General features: G+C 41.8%; 2 protein-coding genes across 2 annotated transcripts in view; both read right to left on the bottom strand.

The window, feature by feature from the left end:
• Positions 1 to 330, bottom strand: part of arhgap32a (Rho GTPase activating protein 32a) — a 25,219-nt gene extending 24,889 nt beyond the window's left edge. The window contains exon 1 of the mRNA XM_035679400.1: positions 77 to 330. The gene's annotated coding sequence lies outside the window, so the exon portion shown is untranslated. The remainder of the gene's footprint in view (positions 1 to 76) is intronic.
• A 1,774-nt stretch (positions 331 to 2,104) lies between these two features.
• The window catches only part of igsf9ba (immunoglobulin superfamily, member 9Ba), a 67,372-nt gene continuing 52,582 nt past the window's right edge, over positions 2,105 to 16,894 (bottom strand). Inside the window, exons 14-20 of the mRNA XM_035679401.1 lie at positions 15,041 to 15,267; positions 14,633 to 14,717; positions 14,359 to 14,520; positions 13,695 to 13,740; positions 10,395 to 12,014; positions 6,903 to 7,036; positions 2,105 to 6,807 (exon numbers count right to left, since the gene is read on the bottom strand). Of these exons, the coding sequence (XP_035535294.1) occupies positions 6,599 to 6,807; positions 6,903 to 7,036; positions 10,395 to 12,014; positions 13,695 to 13,740; positions 14,359 to 14,520; positions 14,633 to 14,717; positions 15,041 to 15,267 (2,483 nt within the window). The 3' untranslated portion in view covers positions 2,105 to 6,598. The remainder of the gene's footprint in view (positions 6,808 to 6,902; positions 7,037 to 10,394; positions 12,015 to 13,694; positions 13,741 to 14,358; positions 14,521 to 14,632; positions 14,718 to 15,040; positions 15,268 to 16,894) is intronic.

Raw genomic sequence — 16,894 nt, 5'->3', positions numbered from 1 at the left:
AGGGCAGTGCCCCCCCCCCCACTGGTTATGTCTGCACTAGTGTTAGTTAGTGACAATCCCTGTTCAAACAACCTACCTGTAACTGTGCACGTTGCTCCACTCTGCCGCCTCCTCTATGCTGCACAGCGCTCAGATTCTCGACGAGGAAACATGTTGTCAGCATCGCACGGCATAAACGCTCATCTCGGACACACACACACACACAGCGCTACGGCTGACCATCTGAGGTAGATGTTTCTAAGGGGAAAACTGTGCTCGGGTGCGACATCGCTGAGGCAGTGTGGGAGTCATCCCGGAGAGCCGCGGCTGTCTGACTGACTGCTCAGGGATCTGCACTCGCCACCGGGAGCGCGCACTCCTGATGTCGTGCCCGCGCCTGGGATATTTTTTAGCCCCAGGGGTTCCAAGACCCTTTTTTTTTTCAATGTCAAGGACCCGATTATGAGGTAGGCGTGTGAGTATGCATGGAGCCCCCCCCCGTTTGATAATATTCACCAGCCCGAGGAGCCCCCCCATCTGGCAAGTTGTGCGGTGTTAGGTAATGCTTGAATTACATAACCATTCTAGTGTAGGTGGGGTGGTAACAGTGAGAGGAGTGAAACCTGGTGTGCAAATCAATTCATCCTCATATATCATCTTATTGTTCTTGTCCACTGAGGGAGATAATGAGAAATTCTGCCATTTTTTCTTTTTCTTGGGGGGCAACTGGGGCCGTTGTATGATCCCCTTTGGTCCCTGCAAGAGCCTGTAGGCCCGGCTGATTATCTTTGGGGAGGGGGAGGATTTTTAAACAAAAGATGAAGCAGTTAGTCAATTGGTAAAAATTATTCTCATTTATCAAGTGATACCATCATTGGTTTTCACATTTCCAGGAACAGGCAGGAAGCAGCAACAGAGGGAAAGACTCTCAAAGTTCAAAGTTCAAGAATATGCTAACCCACACCTCCAAAGCTCACCAATTCATACCTTGTTTGTTTAACCCCTTCAGAAACCATAAAAAGGACTCAATAGTAACTTCCAGGTCTCAGATGGTTGCCTAGCAACCTCACAGTGACAACAGGTCTCCAGGAAGTTACTACTCCCCCGGCCAAGAAATAGTGCAGCACGTAACATTCATAAAACCTCAGCTTTATGTTTTTACAGTTTACAGTTATGTGCAGATTAAACAAACTGGATATGGTTTGTTTATTTGGGAGCTTTAGAGGTGCTGTTAGGCATAATTTAGTTTGGACAGAGCCCAGCTGTTCCCCTCTTTTCCAGTCTATGCTAGGCTAAGCTAACTGTAGCTGCTGGTTATAGGTAGCCTTATATTTACCAGAAATGTGTTAAATTGGAATCAGTCTTCTCATCTTGGCAAGAAAGCGGATTAACCTATTTCTCCAAATGCCAAACTTTTATTTTGAAACAGCACAAATACATACATAGTTTTACTTTAAACATGTAATATAATGGTGAAAGCATATTTGTGACTAGGCCCTGTGAATGTTTGCGTGTTTGATCAGTGGATTAACTGCACTTTTCATTTTCCTCAGGTGTATGCAGATAGTTGCTCATTTGTTTGTTTCCCAGCCTGCCAGAGGGAATTTGAACAAAAGCACAAAGGTCATTCTGACAGACCTCATCCTCTTTCAAGTTATTTGTTTTCCTTGCTCGGGCTCAGCCGCCTCACAATTCATTCCTTAACATTTGGGTGGAGATGGTAGAGCTGGGGTCAAAGTATTAATCATTGAACAACATGCATGCACTCAAACAGCCTTTGATCTTACTTTAATCATTTTAGTTAAAAAATATGTTTTTAACAAGAATTCAAGGGATAATTGTGAAAAATAATTTGAAACCTGGCACTTTAACTCCAGGGCTGCTGCCTGTGTGTCCTTGACTTAAAAAACAAAAAAGAAAAACCCTGACCTGATTAAGCTGCTCCTATCCTCACACTATCTTCCCCACTCTCTGCCCAACACTTACACCCTGTGTCCAGCACATGAACTACACCTTCTTCCTCACAGATAGGATCAGAGGAGTTCCAAGTCACAAAACCACAAGAAAAATAAAAACCTCTTTTGATTTTTTTATTATATCAAAATACAAAAATTTGAGAGGAAAATTTCATATGGGACTAAGCATTTGAAATGATATGGTGACATGAATACAACACTGCTTTCATATTCTCACAGACATGCCATAGATAGAGCATAGATCATGTGCTAGGCCCATGTCTACGTCATGATGAGCCACCAGGAGTGAGCCTGTGCATTTTCCCTATAAAGGCTTTTGATGGCGACTGTCACTATATATCCAGGCCATGTTGGTAAGAGGCCAGAGTGTTTTTACATCATAGTTCATTCAGGTTTCTGTTTACTCAATAAAGAAACGAGATCCATGGCAGTTGAACATGAAGAGTGAGTAAGACATGATCTCAGACGTATACAGAATTCACTGGACAGCAGTGGCAAACGAGAGAAAAGTAATACAAATATTATACATAAGGCTTTGGTACAGCACCATACAGTATGAGTTAATTGCTCACAAAAAGTTAAGTGAAGCGTAATACCTGATGTAGTGACAGAACAGAATGACAAGTCTAAAAACTGACCAAAAAAATAAAAAGAGAAACATCAGGTTATCAGTTTAAAACAGAGAAAAGTAAAAAATGTTTTTGCTTTGAAATATTTACATATGAACATTGTTGAATACAACTTAAAGAACAGTATGGAGACAAATTATGTACAAAAAAACAAACAGAATTAACATATAATACACAATGTAAACATGTGATGTACAGCACAGAGTTCAGTGGATGAAAATGAAATGAAATGTAAATTTTCTTCCTTTTTAAGCACTACTTGGTTTGCTTGAGTATGAGCATTAGCTAAAACAGTCAACAATGTAGTGCTTATTGTAGCCTACGATAATAATACATTCTAGTTTCTCAGTGCTGGTACACATGAAAAAACAGAGAATATAGAAAATACTACATATTTCTATTTTCCGTCCAATAACAACCAGCTTGGATGTCCATGAATGATTGCTAAATAGGCGTTTTTTTGTATTGTCTCTACATGCAAGATTAATACAATAAAAAATCAAATCGGGTTTCTACGTATCATCCTATCAGCACCTAGTGATGCACTAAAAGCTGTAAGCAGAAAAACTGGAAAAAACAAAAACAAAACAAAACAAAATGAGCTAACAGTACGTCCAAAGCAGCCCTCTTAAACACTGTACATGTTTCTGTTGAATATGCAAAAAAGAGCCCGGAAGACGACATCCATTCGTAAAACCCATGGAGAGGATGTGTGAGCTTTCCCAAGACCTTTCTACCAGGAGAATCAGCAATAAATACAAATGTGGTGTGATGACTACTCATGGCTATACTGTACAGTACTAGTAGGAATTCTACCGTCAAAACGGCGGTGAGATGACGTGAGACGGTTACGCCCCCCTGCAGTAGTGTGCTTGAAAAACAGTGCTGTTAACCAAAGATGGTAGACCTACAGGAAGTGTGTAGAAAAGATCCCCTCATGACCTGACAATGCTCTCGGATTTCCCTCCCATGTGTCCTGTGGCGTTTACTAATCTAAAATCAGGTTATGTTTCTCCTTTTAGGCTGGGTTAATATTCTCAATATCATCACAAATATACTTTAGAGAGGGTACCTTGGAAGCACAGACAGACATTGCAAACACACTATAGAAAACAGGTCATCTTTGAGTTCATTTGAATGTCACAAGTCTCTATTATTTGAGGTTATACTACTATTTTCCAGTATTGTCTATCACTGTCATCACACCATGATACTGTTATGATAAGGACCTATAGTGTCTACCAGAGCTAGTTTAGTTGCTCAAACACACAGGGTCGAAAGAGTTGCTTGTGGAAACAGAAAACAAACAAACAAAAAAATCTTTAGACCTCTATTCTACAGCACCACAAAGTTAAACATAGCACCAAGTTGTAATGTTCAAAGCAACTATGCCCTAACACACTTTTCTTTATCAAACTAATGTAAACACAATTTCCTCCACAGCACGTATTGTACATGACTATAGCATGTCTGTGACTCTTAGAAAAAAGTTTCCTTCAGTTTATTTGCTTTGGACACCTGAAGGCGAAAGATCTGAAGTGAATCTACATGTGTGCTCATGAACGGGCAAAATACAGTATTACTTTGTTCCAGAAATATTATAGAGGGCAACACACTTCTGCTTCTAAAGCTTTTTCCAATGGGCATTCACATACTATACATCAGAGAAAATACTACTTAACTTGTGCAGCCAGCGGGCTATGGCAATAATACATTGTACGGTACTAACATTAAGGTTTCTTTTCTTCTCAGATAAAATAAGGTCTGCTAAAGTATGACAAATGAGGCACCTTAAAATGTTTTAGAAACATTATCCACTTAAAGCCGTACTGTAAGCAAATACTTTTATATATAATCTAATTTCTTTTTCCTTGGGATCCTTCCCGTCTTTTCATACATCCTCATACAAGAACGTCTTCCTGTAAAACATGGTTTGATTTATCTTTACAAATACAATACATACCATGTACAGTACATAACAAATATAGAGTTTTTTCCTCGTATCTTACATGAAACCAATTTGTTAAAGTAGAATATGCACTTTGACACTCACTTTCAGGCAATCATCACTTTCTCACTTGTCAAAAGAGTTGGAGATTTCAGTAAGCAGACACTGAGTTGATTCATTCATGTGGATATTTGTCGGAAAACCTCTTGATTTGTTGGTAGCAGTTGGAAACATATCTGATTTGTCTTTGACGGATTGGACCAGCGTTGGCAATGAAAGGAAACCGGTTGTGTTTGTAGCCGTTAGAACAAAAGGAGCTTGGCTCAAAACCTGTAAGGGGCCCATTAGTTATACCAAAATACTGGAATAACACAAAGAAGTAAAACAATTTGGACTTAAAGTGGCAACTGCTCATTTTACCAATCGCAGCTGCACTATAAACAACGTAATGGGTCATTCAATGTACTGTGACATCGGGACATTCATTTCCTGTACAGCAAAACATACATTCATTATCGGTTAGTGTCGAAAAATTAGCAAACATACAGAGAAGTAGCTAGCAAGTAATATACAGTTGTTAAAGATAAACAGTCGGGGTGGCCATTGTTGGACTATTTCCCATTGCTTGTTAACAGCTTCATGAAACAATCACATTCTCCTCTAACAGCTGTTGTTAAACATTAACATCCGAACTCTACTGGTTTGTTTTCTCTGTATTAAAACTCATGTACAGTGCTTCTGTACTTTTCCACTAAAGTTATATTTATTGATTATTTGCCTTTTTTTGAATCTAAACTTCTGTTTTTTTAATTATTTGTATGGGTATTCTGGTTCTGTCCCACTACTTGGTTAATACACAGTTGAAGCAGTTACCCATTTAAAATGTACATGTAAAAAAAAACCAAAAAAACAAAAAACAAAGCAAAACAAGAGTTATGCATTTTCTGTAGCATTTTCTCTCATGTGTCCTTGGCAGAGAAAGTAAAAACACAGATAATATTGGAGTCCCTCACTCCCCTAGAAGAGACAAATATGAGAAGGCGAAGGAAAAGGCAGTTTATGTTAGAAAAAACAAGAGAGAAAAAGGCAAAAAAGGCACCTCGAGACGTGCCACATTTCACAAATGATTTCTTAATAATGAAATACATACTACAGTACACTTCACAATTCATCACCCTGTTCTTCTAAACCCTACAAGTCCAACCTCTGTTGAGCGTGTAAGTCCCAAATTATTTAGAGAGTTCTCATGAAGGCTTTATCTTTTTTTTATCTTAATACGGTGCTATAATGATGAGTGTAAACACACTGAGCCATCAAGCACTAAAATTAAGACAGTCTTCTAATGGTTGGCATTAGATCACAAATCAAAATAAACACAATATGCCAGCTACTACTGATAATAAAAAGCTTCTAAATTAGATCAGGTCAGGCCATATTATCCATTTGAATGAGTGTGGTGTGTGATATAAACCTTTTTATCCATACATTTCATATGTAAAAAGGTCACGTACGTACAGTATACCACAAGAATTACAGCAACTCTGCGTTTACTCTGAGGTATATTTTGTGGTAAGAACCCTGTGTTTGAATACTGAAACTATTTGTATTGTAGGAAAGGTAGACTCATGTCCTTGTCCGAGGACGCACCAGGCTTCACAGTACACTGTATCACTGAAAAACCTAAAGATTATGGACCCCTCAATGACCAGTGAGTGAAAAATCTGTAACGTGTTGTGACATACTCAACCAACACATTGTTATTACTGTAGGAGGAAGCTAAATTCCCTTGTTTTACTATGTATATACATTATATATTTTCAGAGCATTTTCAAGTGAAATTCCTCAGAGACAAGTAGTGGTGACAACTCAGAAACGCCATTGTTCTTGACTTGAAATAAGATCTCCAACCCCGGAGTATTCAGCTGGATGTTTTCCCCGCTCCCCAAACACTGATGAACTTTTAGAGATGATAAGAAATGTATTAGCTTGATACAGAGACTGGGGCGGGGCAGGGAGGTCAGGGGAGGTCAGTTTAGTCGAGTCCAATGGCTTGGTGGGCACACAGGTCAGCGTAGAGTCCCATAATTCGGGCCCTCTGAGTCTGCACTAGCCAGAATGCCTGTCTGGTCCTCCTCAGACTGCCTGCGGTGCAGGAAGGAGGTCAAATAGAGATAGGGGTTCTTCTTGTTTTGCCTTTTCCTCTTTCTGTGGAGGCTGAGATCCTCTCCCTCTTGGGGTGTCTGAGATTGCTGCTGGGTCTGAGAGGGACATGCACCTGGAAGGGAGGCAGCAAGAAAGCACAGGAGTAACACACCACCCACATATTTTAAGATTAATCTTTTGTATCCATTCTCTCAACGCCAGACGAACCTGTTCTCCTTCCGGAGGTTGTGTTGTTATTGTTGTTGGCAGCAGCCACTCCCTTGGCTTTAGTAATACAGTGGTGTAGCAGTGCTGGTAAGCTCTCAGACCCGGCAGGATCACTAGACGCACCTAGAGGTTCCCTGAGAAGAAGAGAGACAGCACAGCATACATTGTCCTGCATTAATCCAACAGTCGTGTTCGGTCCCATCTCAGATGTGTAAAGACAGAACTTTGCATTGCTATTTGCAGTAGGCGCTATCATATGATTTGATGAGCTCTTGTACTTCTACTGAGAGCCCTCTCACTAAGATTGATGAATTTCCACTTTCTATCTGCATTGATGGATGATAAAAGTTAGACACAAAGAAAGACAGAAAGAAAGAAAGAGAAAAAGAAAGAAAGAATAGTTGACATAAGGTGGATTTGGTGAATTTATTGGCTATTAAGTTTCTTCTCAAACAATCATTACATTAAAGACCCAGTCCAGGATTTTTAGGAATTATGGTACTACAGACTACATATTTATCCTCAAATGGTAAAGTGTTACAATGTGATCTCATTCTCTCATTTTAGGTCTCACAATCGTAATTTAAAATCAATTGTCAATTAATGTATGGTCTTAGCAACAGTCCCAAAATAAAACAGACCCATTGCAGGGTTAGACAATAATTGTAAATACTGTGCTCTCTCAGGTTTGGGTCTTCAAATAGTGACTGCTTCAGAAATGCGGGCAATATTGGTCTCTGCTGTATAAAACTCATAAAATGAAAATAATTTCTGGAACTGTAAAATGACCGTTCCTGTAACAATAAAGTCGTATTGCAGATTATCTTTTAAATTCTTTCAATACCAGTATTTTTCAGGATACAGTAGAGGTATGAACATGTGTGTGTGCGTGCGCTTACATTAAGTAACAGCTGTTTTTGAACCCTGAAGAACTATTTTCATTTCATGAGTGATACATGCTACGTTCAATGAAAAATAATCAATCAGTGAAAAAAAATAATCACATCAAGTTAAAGTATCTTCACTGTCATAGTATGCAGTCTGTTTTAGAAGTAGTTTTACCTCATACCGAATACTCTGGTTTTGTTGTCCATCTCTCATAGAAAGATGCAATACAATAAAATTTAGTCCAAATAACCTCACAAACTCTGAGGATTTAAGTTTGGGTTCATGAGGTTCATTCTTGGTTCAACGTCTTTGCCTTTCAAGGAACTGAATACAAACAGTTTCAAAACCTGACTTAATGTTTCATTAAGTCAAGTTCTTGTGCCAAACATGTATTGTTTCAAAAGGCATAGGAACACAAAGCTTTAGAGATGCTGTCCATCACTTGCCACTGTGGAGAGAGAGATTGAGAGCCATTAGCAGAGAGGGGGAGACAAATCTGAGAATTGCTACAGTCCTGGACAGATAGAAAACATTTCCATTATCACATAAACTGTGTGCAGAGGCCACAGTGTGTTAAATATAGTACATTTCCATAGACATGAACACTGTACAGCACACTTTCATAAACATGAACACTGCGTACAGAGGCTTCACCATGCTGACGGGAGGAGATGGCAGGAAGAGGAAATGGCCGTTAAAGAACAAGTCACATGACAGGAAGAGGAAATGGCCATTAAAAACAGTCACATGACAGAAAAACGAAAGCACTTAGGACAACAAATGTGACAAAGAATTTAGTTTGAGAATTGTTGTTATTTGTTTGGTCGTAGAGAGAAGTTTAGAGAATGCATGCATGGCATTTTGCACATGGAACAAAACTTTAAAGGGGAATACTCCAGTCTATCATTCATGTGCGTCCTCTATTGATTCAAGGCTTTTTTTGGTGCAGGGAAACATGTCTGTATTCAAACAATCAAAAGACAAAAATGCTTCTCCACCGCTCCTCCTGCTTGCTCACAAGCCTAATTACTGCAGCCTACGCCACAGCAGGCTTACTGTGCCTGGGAAGTGTATTGATAAATGTGTCCTGCAGTCATTATTACCATTAGTTGTACTTCACTTGAATCCAGCACAGAGGCACAACCCAAAGCGATTCCCCTTTAAAGGAGAGAGTGATTAGAGCCCTCCCCCTGCTGACCCCTCCCCTCTCAGACATGGGTCCGACCCTTACCTATTGCGGCGTAGGGGACCGGGTCACAACGCTGCCCAGATAGCTGAGATCAATCAAAAACAAATCACGTAAGACCCTTACCCTCTATAAAGCAGCAGCCCTATAAGCTACCTTCCCTTAAAGGCCAGTGATGGTGCAGGAGCAAGTCTCTGCTTCATGGCTTTAGCTACTGTATGATTGTAGCTTCTAGGGTTGTGAGGTGGGTGTGAGGGGGCGCAGGAATGTGTACAGTGAAGAAATACTATGGGGCATAAACGTATATGAGTCTCAGCTATGCTTTTTATGTAGGTGTAAAAGCGTAAAACTTACTGCGTTATGTCTACAGGGGCACTGATCTAACAGACTGTTGGATGTCATGGGAAAAGAATCCCTTCTAGTGAGATGTGATTGTACTAATTCTTCATAAAAAACTGGCTTAAGCTCTAAAGTTTTTATCTTTATACAGTAGGTACCAGTTTTTAATAAGGCACAGTTTATTAATGGTTAATAAATCATTTACTAATTTTTTATAACACTGATTCTAAGCCATATCTCTGGGTTGCCAGGTTGTGGCTGGCTTTTATCCTCCTACAGCTCTTGAATTCATCAGTCTCTGATCTTCTGGAAACATGTTGCAGAGCAATAAATGTATTTATTAACATCTTATCATTATTTAAAACTTCAGACTCAAATTATTGTAAGAATCCATTAATAATAACTTATCAACGTTTATACACACAGATATACAGATGACTTATAAGCTTTTGCGTAATAAAAAAAACAGTTCTATAAAAAAAATGTGTTAACAATTTATTAACCATTAATATTATTCTAAATGCTTTATAAATGGTGAATTATCAGAAAGTGGTACCCCTTTTTTGCATGTAAATAATGTAATAAAAACTATGTAAAGGGTAATGAAATATACTATGTAATTTATATCCAGCTGTGAAGAATAGTTCATTTCAAAGTTTCAATGTTCAAAATATGGGACAGAAGAAAACAGTTTTATAAACAGTAAAGTTGAAGGTTTCTGTAGCCTTTCACCTAAATGTTCCTGTTTGTTTTTTCAAATTTTCATTATTTTATGAGATTAAATATGTGCTATCAAATGATAAAGACAGTAATACATTATCTTAAAATCAAATTGAGCTTTCACATGCCATCTAGTTAGTCTAGTCATCTTTTAATGAACTGATACAATGTGTGCTAAATGCAATTACATGCCTTCTGCATATTAATGTACAATATGCATCTTAATTATGCCTAAATGGAGACATCAAAGTAAAACTGTGGATAAATACTGAGGAACTTTGGAATAGAGAGCAGACGAGGAGACAAGTCTCCCCTTTAAATAAATATGTGACTATTCTCTACTGGAATGGATCACCTACCCTGAGGCTGATATCTGGAGCTGAGAGGGCTCTGAGGGTAGCATCTCCTCCTCTGTCCTTCTCTGGGATGGCCTCTGCCCGAAAACATCCCTGCCCTCCAGAGGGGGAGAGGGAGACTGGGAGGGGTAACTGGCTGCAGTGGAGGCATAGGACATGTGGGCGTGGTAACTGGGGCTGGGTAGCCTGGCGCCCTGAGTGGGAGAGGCGGTCAGGGAGGACCTCCGAGAGAAACTGACAGTGGCCGAGGGCTGCAGGGTGAGCTCAGGCATCTCCAAAGACCGAGAGGTGCGGAGGATGCTGGGGCGCGGAGGGGGGCGCACTAGAATATCTGGGGAACCTGGCTGGGTGCTAAGAGGGCTTTGGGAGAGCGGAGAGAGGCGGGAGGGCTGGAGTACTAGCGGGGGTAGGCTGGGGTCTGCCCGGCGCCCCGCCCTCGGGCTGAGCCAGGACTGAGGGCTACTACTGGGGGCTGTGCTTGGGCTCCCTGCACGGGCTGCCGGGTCAGGGTAAGGCAACACTGGTACACCCACACCGTGGGCCGTGTGTCTGAGCTGGCCGAGACTCTGGGCCTGTTGCATAGCTAAACGCCTAACCGGAGGCCCCAGGGGCCTGTCCCTGCCTGGGGGAGCCACAGGGACCTCCAGCTGCAGGAGTCCAGGGCTTGTTGGATCCTTTAGGGAAGAGAGGTGCAGGCGACTGGGGGGGAGAGAGTGAGGAGGGTATGGGGGTGGGTCAGGGAGGTCCTGGGGATGATGTAAGGGATGGTGAGGTGGGTATATGAACCGTGGACCCTCTAGACCCAGGAAGGGTAACTCATGAGGCTGCCAGCTTTCAGGTGAACGAGGAGGAGGGCTGTGTGTGTGAGACAGAGAATGACCAGAGGCAGTGTACTGATGGTGCTCCATCTCTCCACTCTCCTCGGGGATGGAGGGGTAACCAAAGGGCCCCTCAGCAGTGCCTGGGGGGGAGGACAGAGCGGAGCTACGCGGGCTGATGTCAGGCATGTAGAATGGTGGTGGAATCCCTGATTCACCGCGGCTGCCTAGATACCCATAGAATGGGCCCTGGGGAAAGCCCCTGTAGCGGGAGGCTGGGGCCTGCCCTGAGGCGTGAAGTGCACTGCCCTCTGCAAAGCTCATACCTTCCATGGGCCTGTGTAGGCGGGGGCTGTAGGTGGGGGGTTGCGTTGACTCCAGGCTGGAGGACGTTGGGGAGAGCTGGGGCCGCAGCGTGGGCATGATGGGCGGCAGAGGCCCAGGGTCAAAATCATTCTCCTCATCGGACTGCCGGAACTCAGGGTACATGTCAGACTCCTCTGCGAAGGGAAAGCCCTGGATGCGGCGGGGCGGTGGGCTGGTCTCCATGACGAAGCGGCCATCAGGGCCACGGCTTATCAGCTCAATAGGCGTGGTGACCTCTGCCTCATACTTGGACACACTGTATTTCTTGCTGGCTATGGCACGCTTGGTTTTCTTGTAGAAGGAGAGCTCTTTGTCTCTTTCTCTCTGAGGGCTGGGCAGCTTCCTGACATACAGGCCTGGACCGTGGGAACCCTCTGACGAAAGAGAGCGGGGTCGAGATGGAGGAGAGCTCTCTGGACTTATCTTCCCCGACGATAACCTGATAAAAAGATGCAGACACAATGTACTGACTTAATTTAACATATTTCAGATGAAACCCAAAGGGAAAGTGCGTAAACTATTTTCAAACAAAAGAAAAATCTTTGATGCTGTAAATTAATAGGCATGAATGCAGTTTCATTCTTAAACAGATGACACAATACAAAGCCAAAGCACTCTATCAAAGCAGCCATAATGAACTGCTTTATGATAATGACCAGTTTATGGCGGCGGCAGCATCCTGATAGGACAGCAGCTAATGAACCAAGCCAGAATGATGGGATGAGAGGAGAACCAACGACGCAACCATGACAACCGTATCACAGATCTATTGATTCTACATCTTCTTGAGCAGACGAGAGACCAATTTCCATATGCTGCACCAAATGGTGATGTGAGGAAAGCAGATGACATCTAACCAGGCCTCATTTGCCCACACCAGGAGCAGCAAAGTCGACACTTACTGGGTCACTGAGTGCATCAGGTAGACATACATTATAAAGAGTGCATATACACAGTACTGGACTGTACATGCAGCTGAGCTAATGCAATTTAATCCCTGTATGGTGCGTGAAAGTCTGTGCATGCAAATAGGCCAGCGGTAGGCTTCACTGCAACAAATAGTCATTGTCAGTTGATAATTTCTATGCAATGCATTAACCATGCAGCCAAGCCAGTGCAGTGCAGCACACTCTGTATTTTGGTGCAGGCAGGCACTCACAGGGGGCTGGCGGGCGGGGGCAAGAAACTGCTCCTGGCAGGCTCGTCCCAGCAGGGCTCTACCCCTGGCAAGGGGGTGAGAGGAGGCCTGCGATGGGAAACAAACGACATGGGCCTGGTTCATCTTTGACTATGCCACTTGCAGGAAGGACCAAGTGTGAACTCCCTGATCTGCCTGGACCATTTCATAAAAAACTAAACAAAGGTATCTGGTACTAACGATTTACCTAAAGTCTCAGGCAGACAAACATTTGTTCTGGAATGGGATTTACACATATTATTGTCAAAAATGAGCTTCATTTGAGATTGGAAATGCAGTCATACATGTACACGAGATTTACAGACAGACAAATACACACATGTAGCGGATACTGTACATTAAATGTGCAGCTAAACAAAAAAATAGCATTAATAAACACTTAGAATCATGCAGAAAGCAGACAGCGTTTGAGGTTAAAGAATACAGATGGATCAAAAATCAATACACATACTGCAGCTTGGGCACTCTGTGTAATGTGTTTAAAATGCTGACTTGGCTGCTTTGAACTTTCTTTAATCTTCCCATGATCCGCTAGAGGCTGCTACTGTACATGTTCTTCCACACCCTTCAAGAAGCCCGAACATCAATCAATGTTTTTTTTTCCATCATGAACCTGGGCTTCTTCTGTATGCTTGTTCGTTTTGTAAGTTTTAATAAATACACTCTCTTGCCATATCACTCTTGTCTAAACGCACAGGAGAAAGCATGCTGTATGTATCAGCTCTGCTAACAAGGCTCTAAAAAGATTGTATATCGACTTGCCAGATGCTTCAATATAAACTGTTTGTTATTTATTGTTAAAAATGCATGCCTTGTCACAGTGTGTATGGGAAAAGAAATTCTGTACAAGGTGTATTAGAAGATGCACAGTAGTAGCCACCTCTGGCAGACTGCAGGGGCTCTGGCGTTGACTTTACTTACGGTGACTCAATGCTTTTCCTGAAGTGTGTCACCGACAAGGGGGGATCTGAGAGGACAAAAACATTTAAAGTTAGCATTTTCTCTGTTGAATACTACGAGAAGAAGTCAGACACATGGACGGATTATGAGACGACAGGCCTCTCGACATGTAAAAGCCCCACACCAATCTTACCCAGTAGTAAGCCATCCAGACTGAAGTGATACAAAACAATGAATGGGGTGTGTCTTTGCAGTCGTTTTGTGTCTCTGTGGTAGCTCTGAGACTGTTTGCTGCCATTATGTGTCTCTTTGTAGTTGATTTGTGCCTCTTTGTGGTAATTTTGCATCTCTTTGTAAATGTTTTGTGTCTCTCTGTGGTTGTTTTGAGTCTCCTTGCCTCTGTTGTTGTTTGCTGACTCTTTTTAATCATTATGTGTTTCTTTGTAGTCGTTTGTTTCCCTTTGAGGTCATTCTCTTAGTTGTTTTGCATCTCTTTGTAATTCATTTTGCGTCTTTGTTGTTGTTTTGTGTCTCTTTGTAGTCATTTGACTTTCTAACAATAAATATTGACATTCACTCATGAGCACGGGGCCCAATGTGCCCAGTAAGCCCATTCAGTAATCCATCCATGGTCAGACACGTACTATATTCATTACATGTAAATTAAGCAGAGAGGGTGACTGACCTGGTTTACGTTTGAGTTTGCGACGATGTTGCTTATTGACGAAGCAAGCTGCTAGAGTGCTGAACAGTACTGCCGCTGCCAGAAAACAGATAGTTGCCACAACACCCGCCACCACAGGCCGCGCCAGCCCCTCATCAGGCAACTCCGGAGGGGGGAAGGGATCTGATGGGGTAGACAAGTGGGTAAAATGGAGAGTTTAGTCACAAATCCATTCCTCACAAGGGCCGAGCATTTCTGTGTGTAGTATATAATGCTTCTTTGTAAAGAAACTCACCTGTGCTAGACACTCCCACTACGTTGCTGCTCTCACTAATCAGGTCATCCATGACAGCCATCACGCGAAACTCATACCAGGACTCCTGTCAGACAGACACACCAAATACACTCTTCCTATGGCCGTCTCTTACACAGATTTTTGCGTACAGCTTGGTAGATCATGGCTAAATGCACTGTATTTTCAGAAATACATTTCTGATGTAGACTGTATAGAAGTGGTGGAATATTCACTTACAAAATATGTGTGTGTGTGTATATATATACTTATTTCTAAATTATGCTTAGCACCATTAAGTAGGGAGATTGGATCGGAAAATGGATTCCATCAATCATCTTTTCAGTCAATTATTCCTAAAACTTGCTATGTTTGCCACACCTCACACATCGAACAGTGTATGTAACTGACCTGAACGAGGTCTCTAGCTATGAGCTCAGTCTCAGTGGACGGGATCAGGTCATCCAGAACCTCCCACCTCTCTCCAAGGCGGAACTCCATGATATATCGGTCGATTGGTGAGGAGTGGTTGGCTGGTGGGAGCCATGTGAGGAGGACACCGTGCTGCGTGCGATTGGCTGTGAGGCACCGTGGTGGAGTAAGAAGCACCAGTGGTTCTGGGGTACCCAGAGGAGAGCCTGTGAACCAGAAATGTTGCACATAAAAGTTAAAACAGAGGAAAGTATTTCAGACATGACCCAGATAAAACAACGGAATGATCCTTTGCAGTGAAATAAAAAACAAAACAAAAGTGTGGCTAACAATATTAGATGAACGAATAGAGTCTTGTGCTTTTTTCAGGTGTTTGGTCATAAAAAATGTAACGATGGCGCTAAATAAAGTTAAGGGATCACTAAAGTTATTTAAATTCATCCTGAGAGAAACATTAATCCCACAGAACTTCATGGTGGCACTACAGGAAAAGTCAGGGATCAACTAAGTCATTAAAATACATTGTCTGGACACCATGAAAGTCTGTACAATTTCATCTGCCAATAGACGTTGAGATATTTCAAAGGTCAACAGATGACCAAAGGTATCATGCTCTGGAGGCCACAGCAATCCATCTTACAATTGTTGAGATATTTCAGTCTGGACCAAAGCAGAGGAACGGCTGACAGACAGACCAAAACTGCTGTTAGCATAGCTAAAAACTAAAAATCTGGCAGCTCCTTTGTATCATATAAATTATGCTTTCAGTCACTCAGTGTAAAATATGTTGTATGGTTTAACAGAGTAGTAGTTTATCAACCTCAGAAGTACCTGACCTCAGACAGATGATGAATACTGAGCTTCCTCTAAAGTGTCTCCCTCTGCAATCCCACCCGCTAAATGAAGACTAGCTTAATGTGTGGTAACCTTCGACTGTTTTCTTTGAGAAAAAAAGCTTCGAGACCTGTCACAGTTTTCCTAATTACCCACAAATAAAAATACTCAGAGGCAGGCACACAGAAATACACTTATCTGTTGTACAATTTTACCCGAGAAGAAAATGTAATGCTTGACATGACAAAACCCTTGAATGTCATATTATGAGAGACAGACACTCAAACTGTTTTATCAGTGGTATGTTAACACAGCACATCACAACTATACAATATTTTTCTTGGTTTTCAGAGACAAAAAACGGTGTTACATAAATGATGCATAATTTGGAACTAATCCTGGGGAGGTATGAAAGTGGAATGAAAATAACATTATATGACAGCATAAGGCACTGCATGTACAGGAAGCATACATGATAAACCAAAGCCTTTATTGTTTACTGCCATTCATCTGTTGGCTGCTATCAGTGTGTGTGAACTAGGTCAGAACTTTGCAAGCCTCATTTAACCTGTGTTGAAAGTAAGCTTTCCAACACATTGTTAGTGGGCAGCGTGTAGCAGAATCTGGGTTTACACTGTGTGAAACAAAGCCGGCATTGTGAGTAAGTTACTGTCATCAAGTCTTTGAGATTATGTTTTGTTAAAAGACCAGTGTGTAGGATTTAGTGGTATCTGCCAGTGTTGTCGCTTCACCCATCCATTCCAAGCACGAAGAAGAAACAACGGTGGCTGTGAAGCTCACAAAAAACGTGAATGTCCCTGTCTATAGCCAGTTTATCCCTTCTGGGCTACTGTAGAAACATAGTGGTTCAACATGGTAAGCCTCCATGGAAGGGGACCCATGTCTGTAGACAAAAAAGTCTCATTCTAAGGTAACAAAAACATAGCAATTCTTATATTCAGGTGATTATAAACGAATGAAAACATAATTATGAATATT

This window comes from Morone saxatilis, unplaced genomic scaffold, assembly GCF_004916995.1.
Source record: "Morone saxatilis isolate NCDOM2014 unplaced genomic scaffold, NCSU_SB_2.0 Contig8, whole genome shotgun sequence".
Taxonomy (NCBI): Eukaryota; Metazoa; Chordata; class Actinopteri; family Moronidae; genus Morone; species Morone saxatilis.
This window is presented reverse-complemented; position numbering and strand designations above follow the sequence as displayed.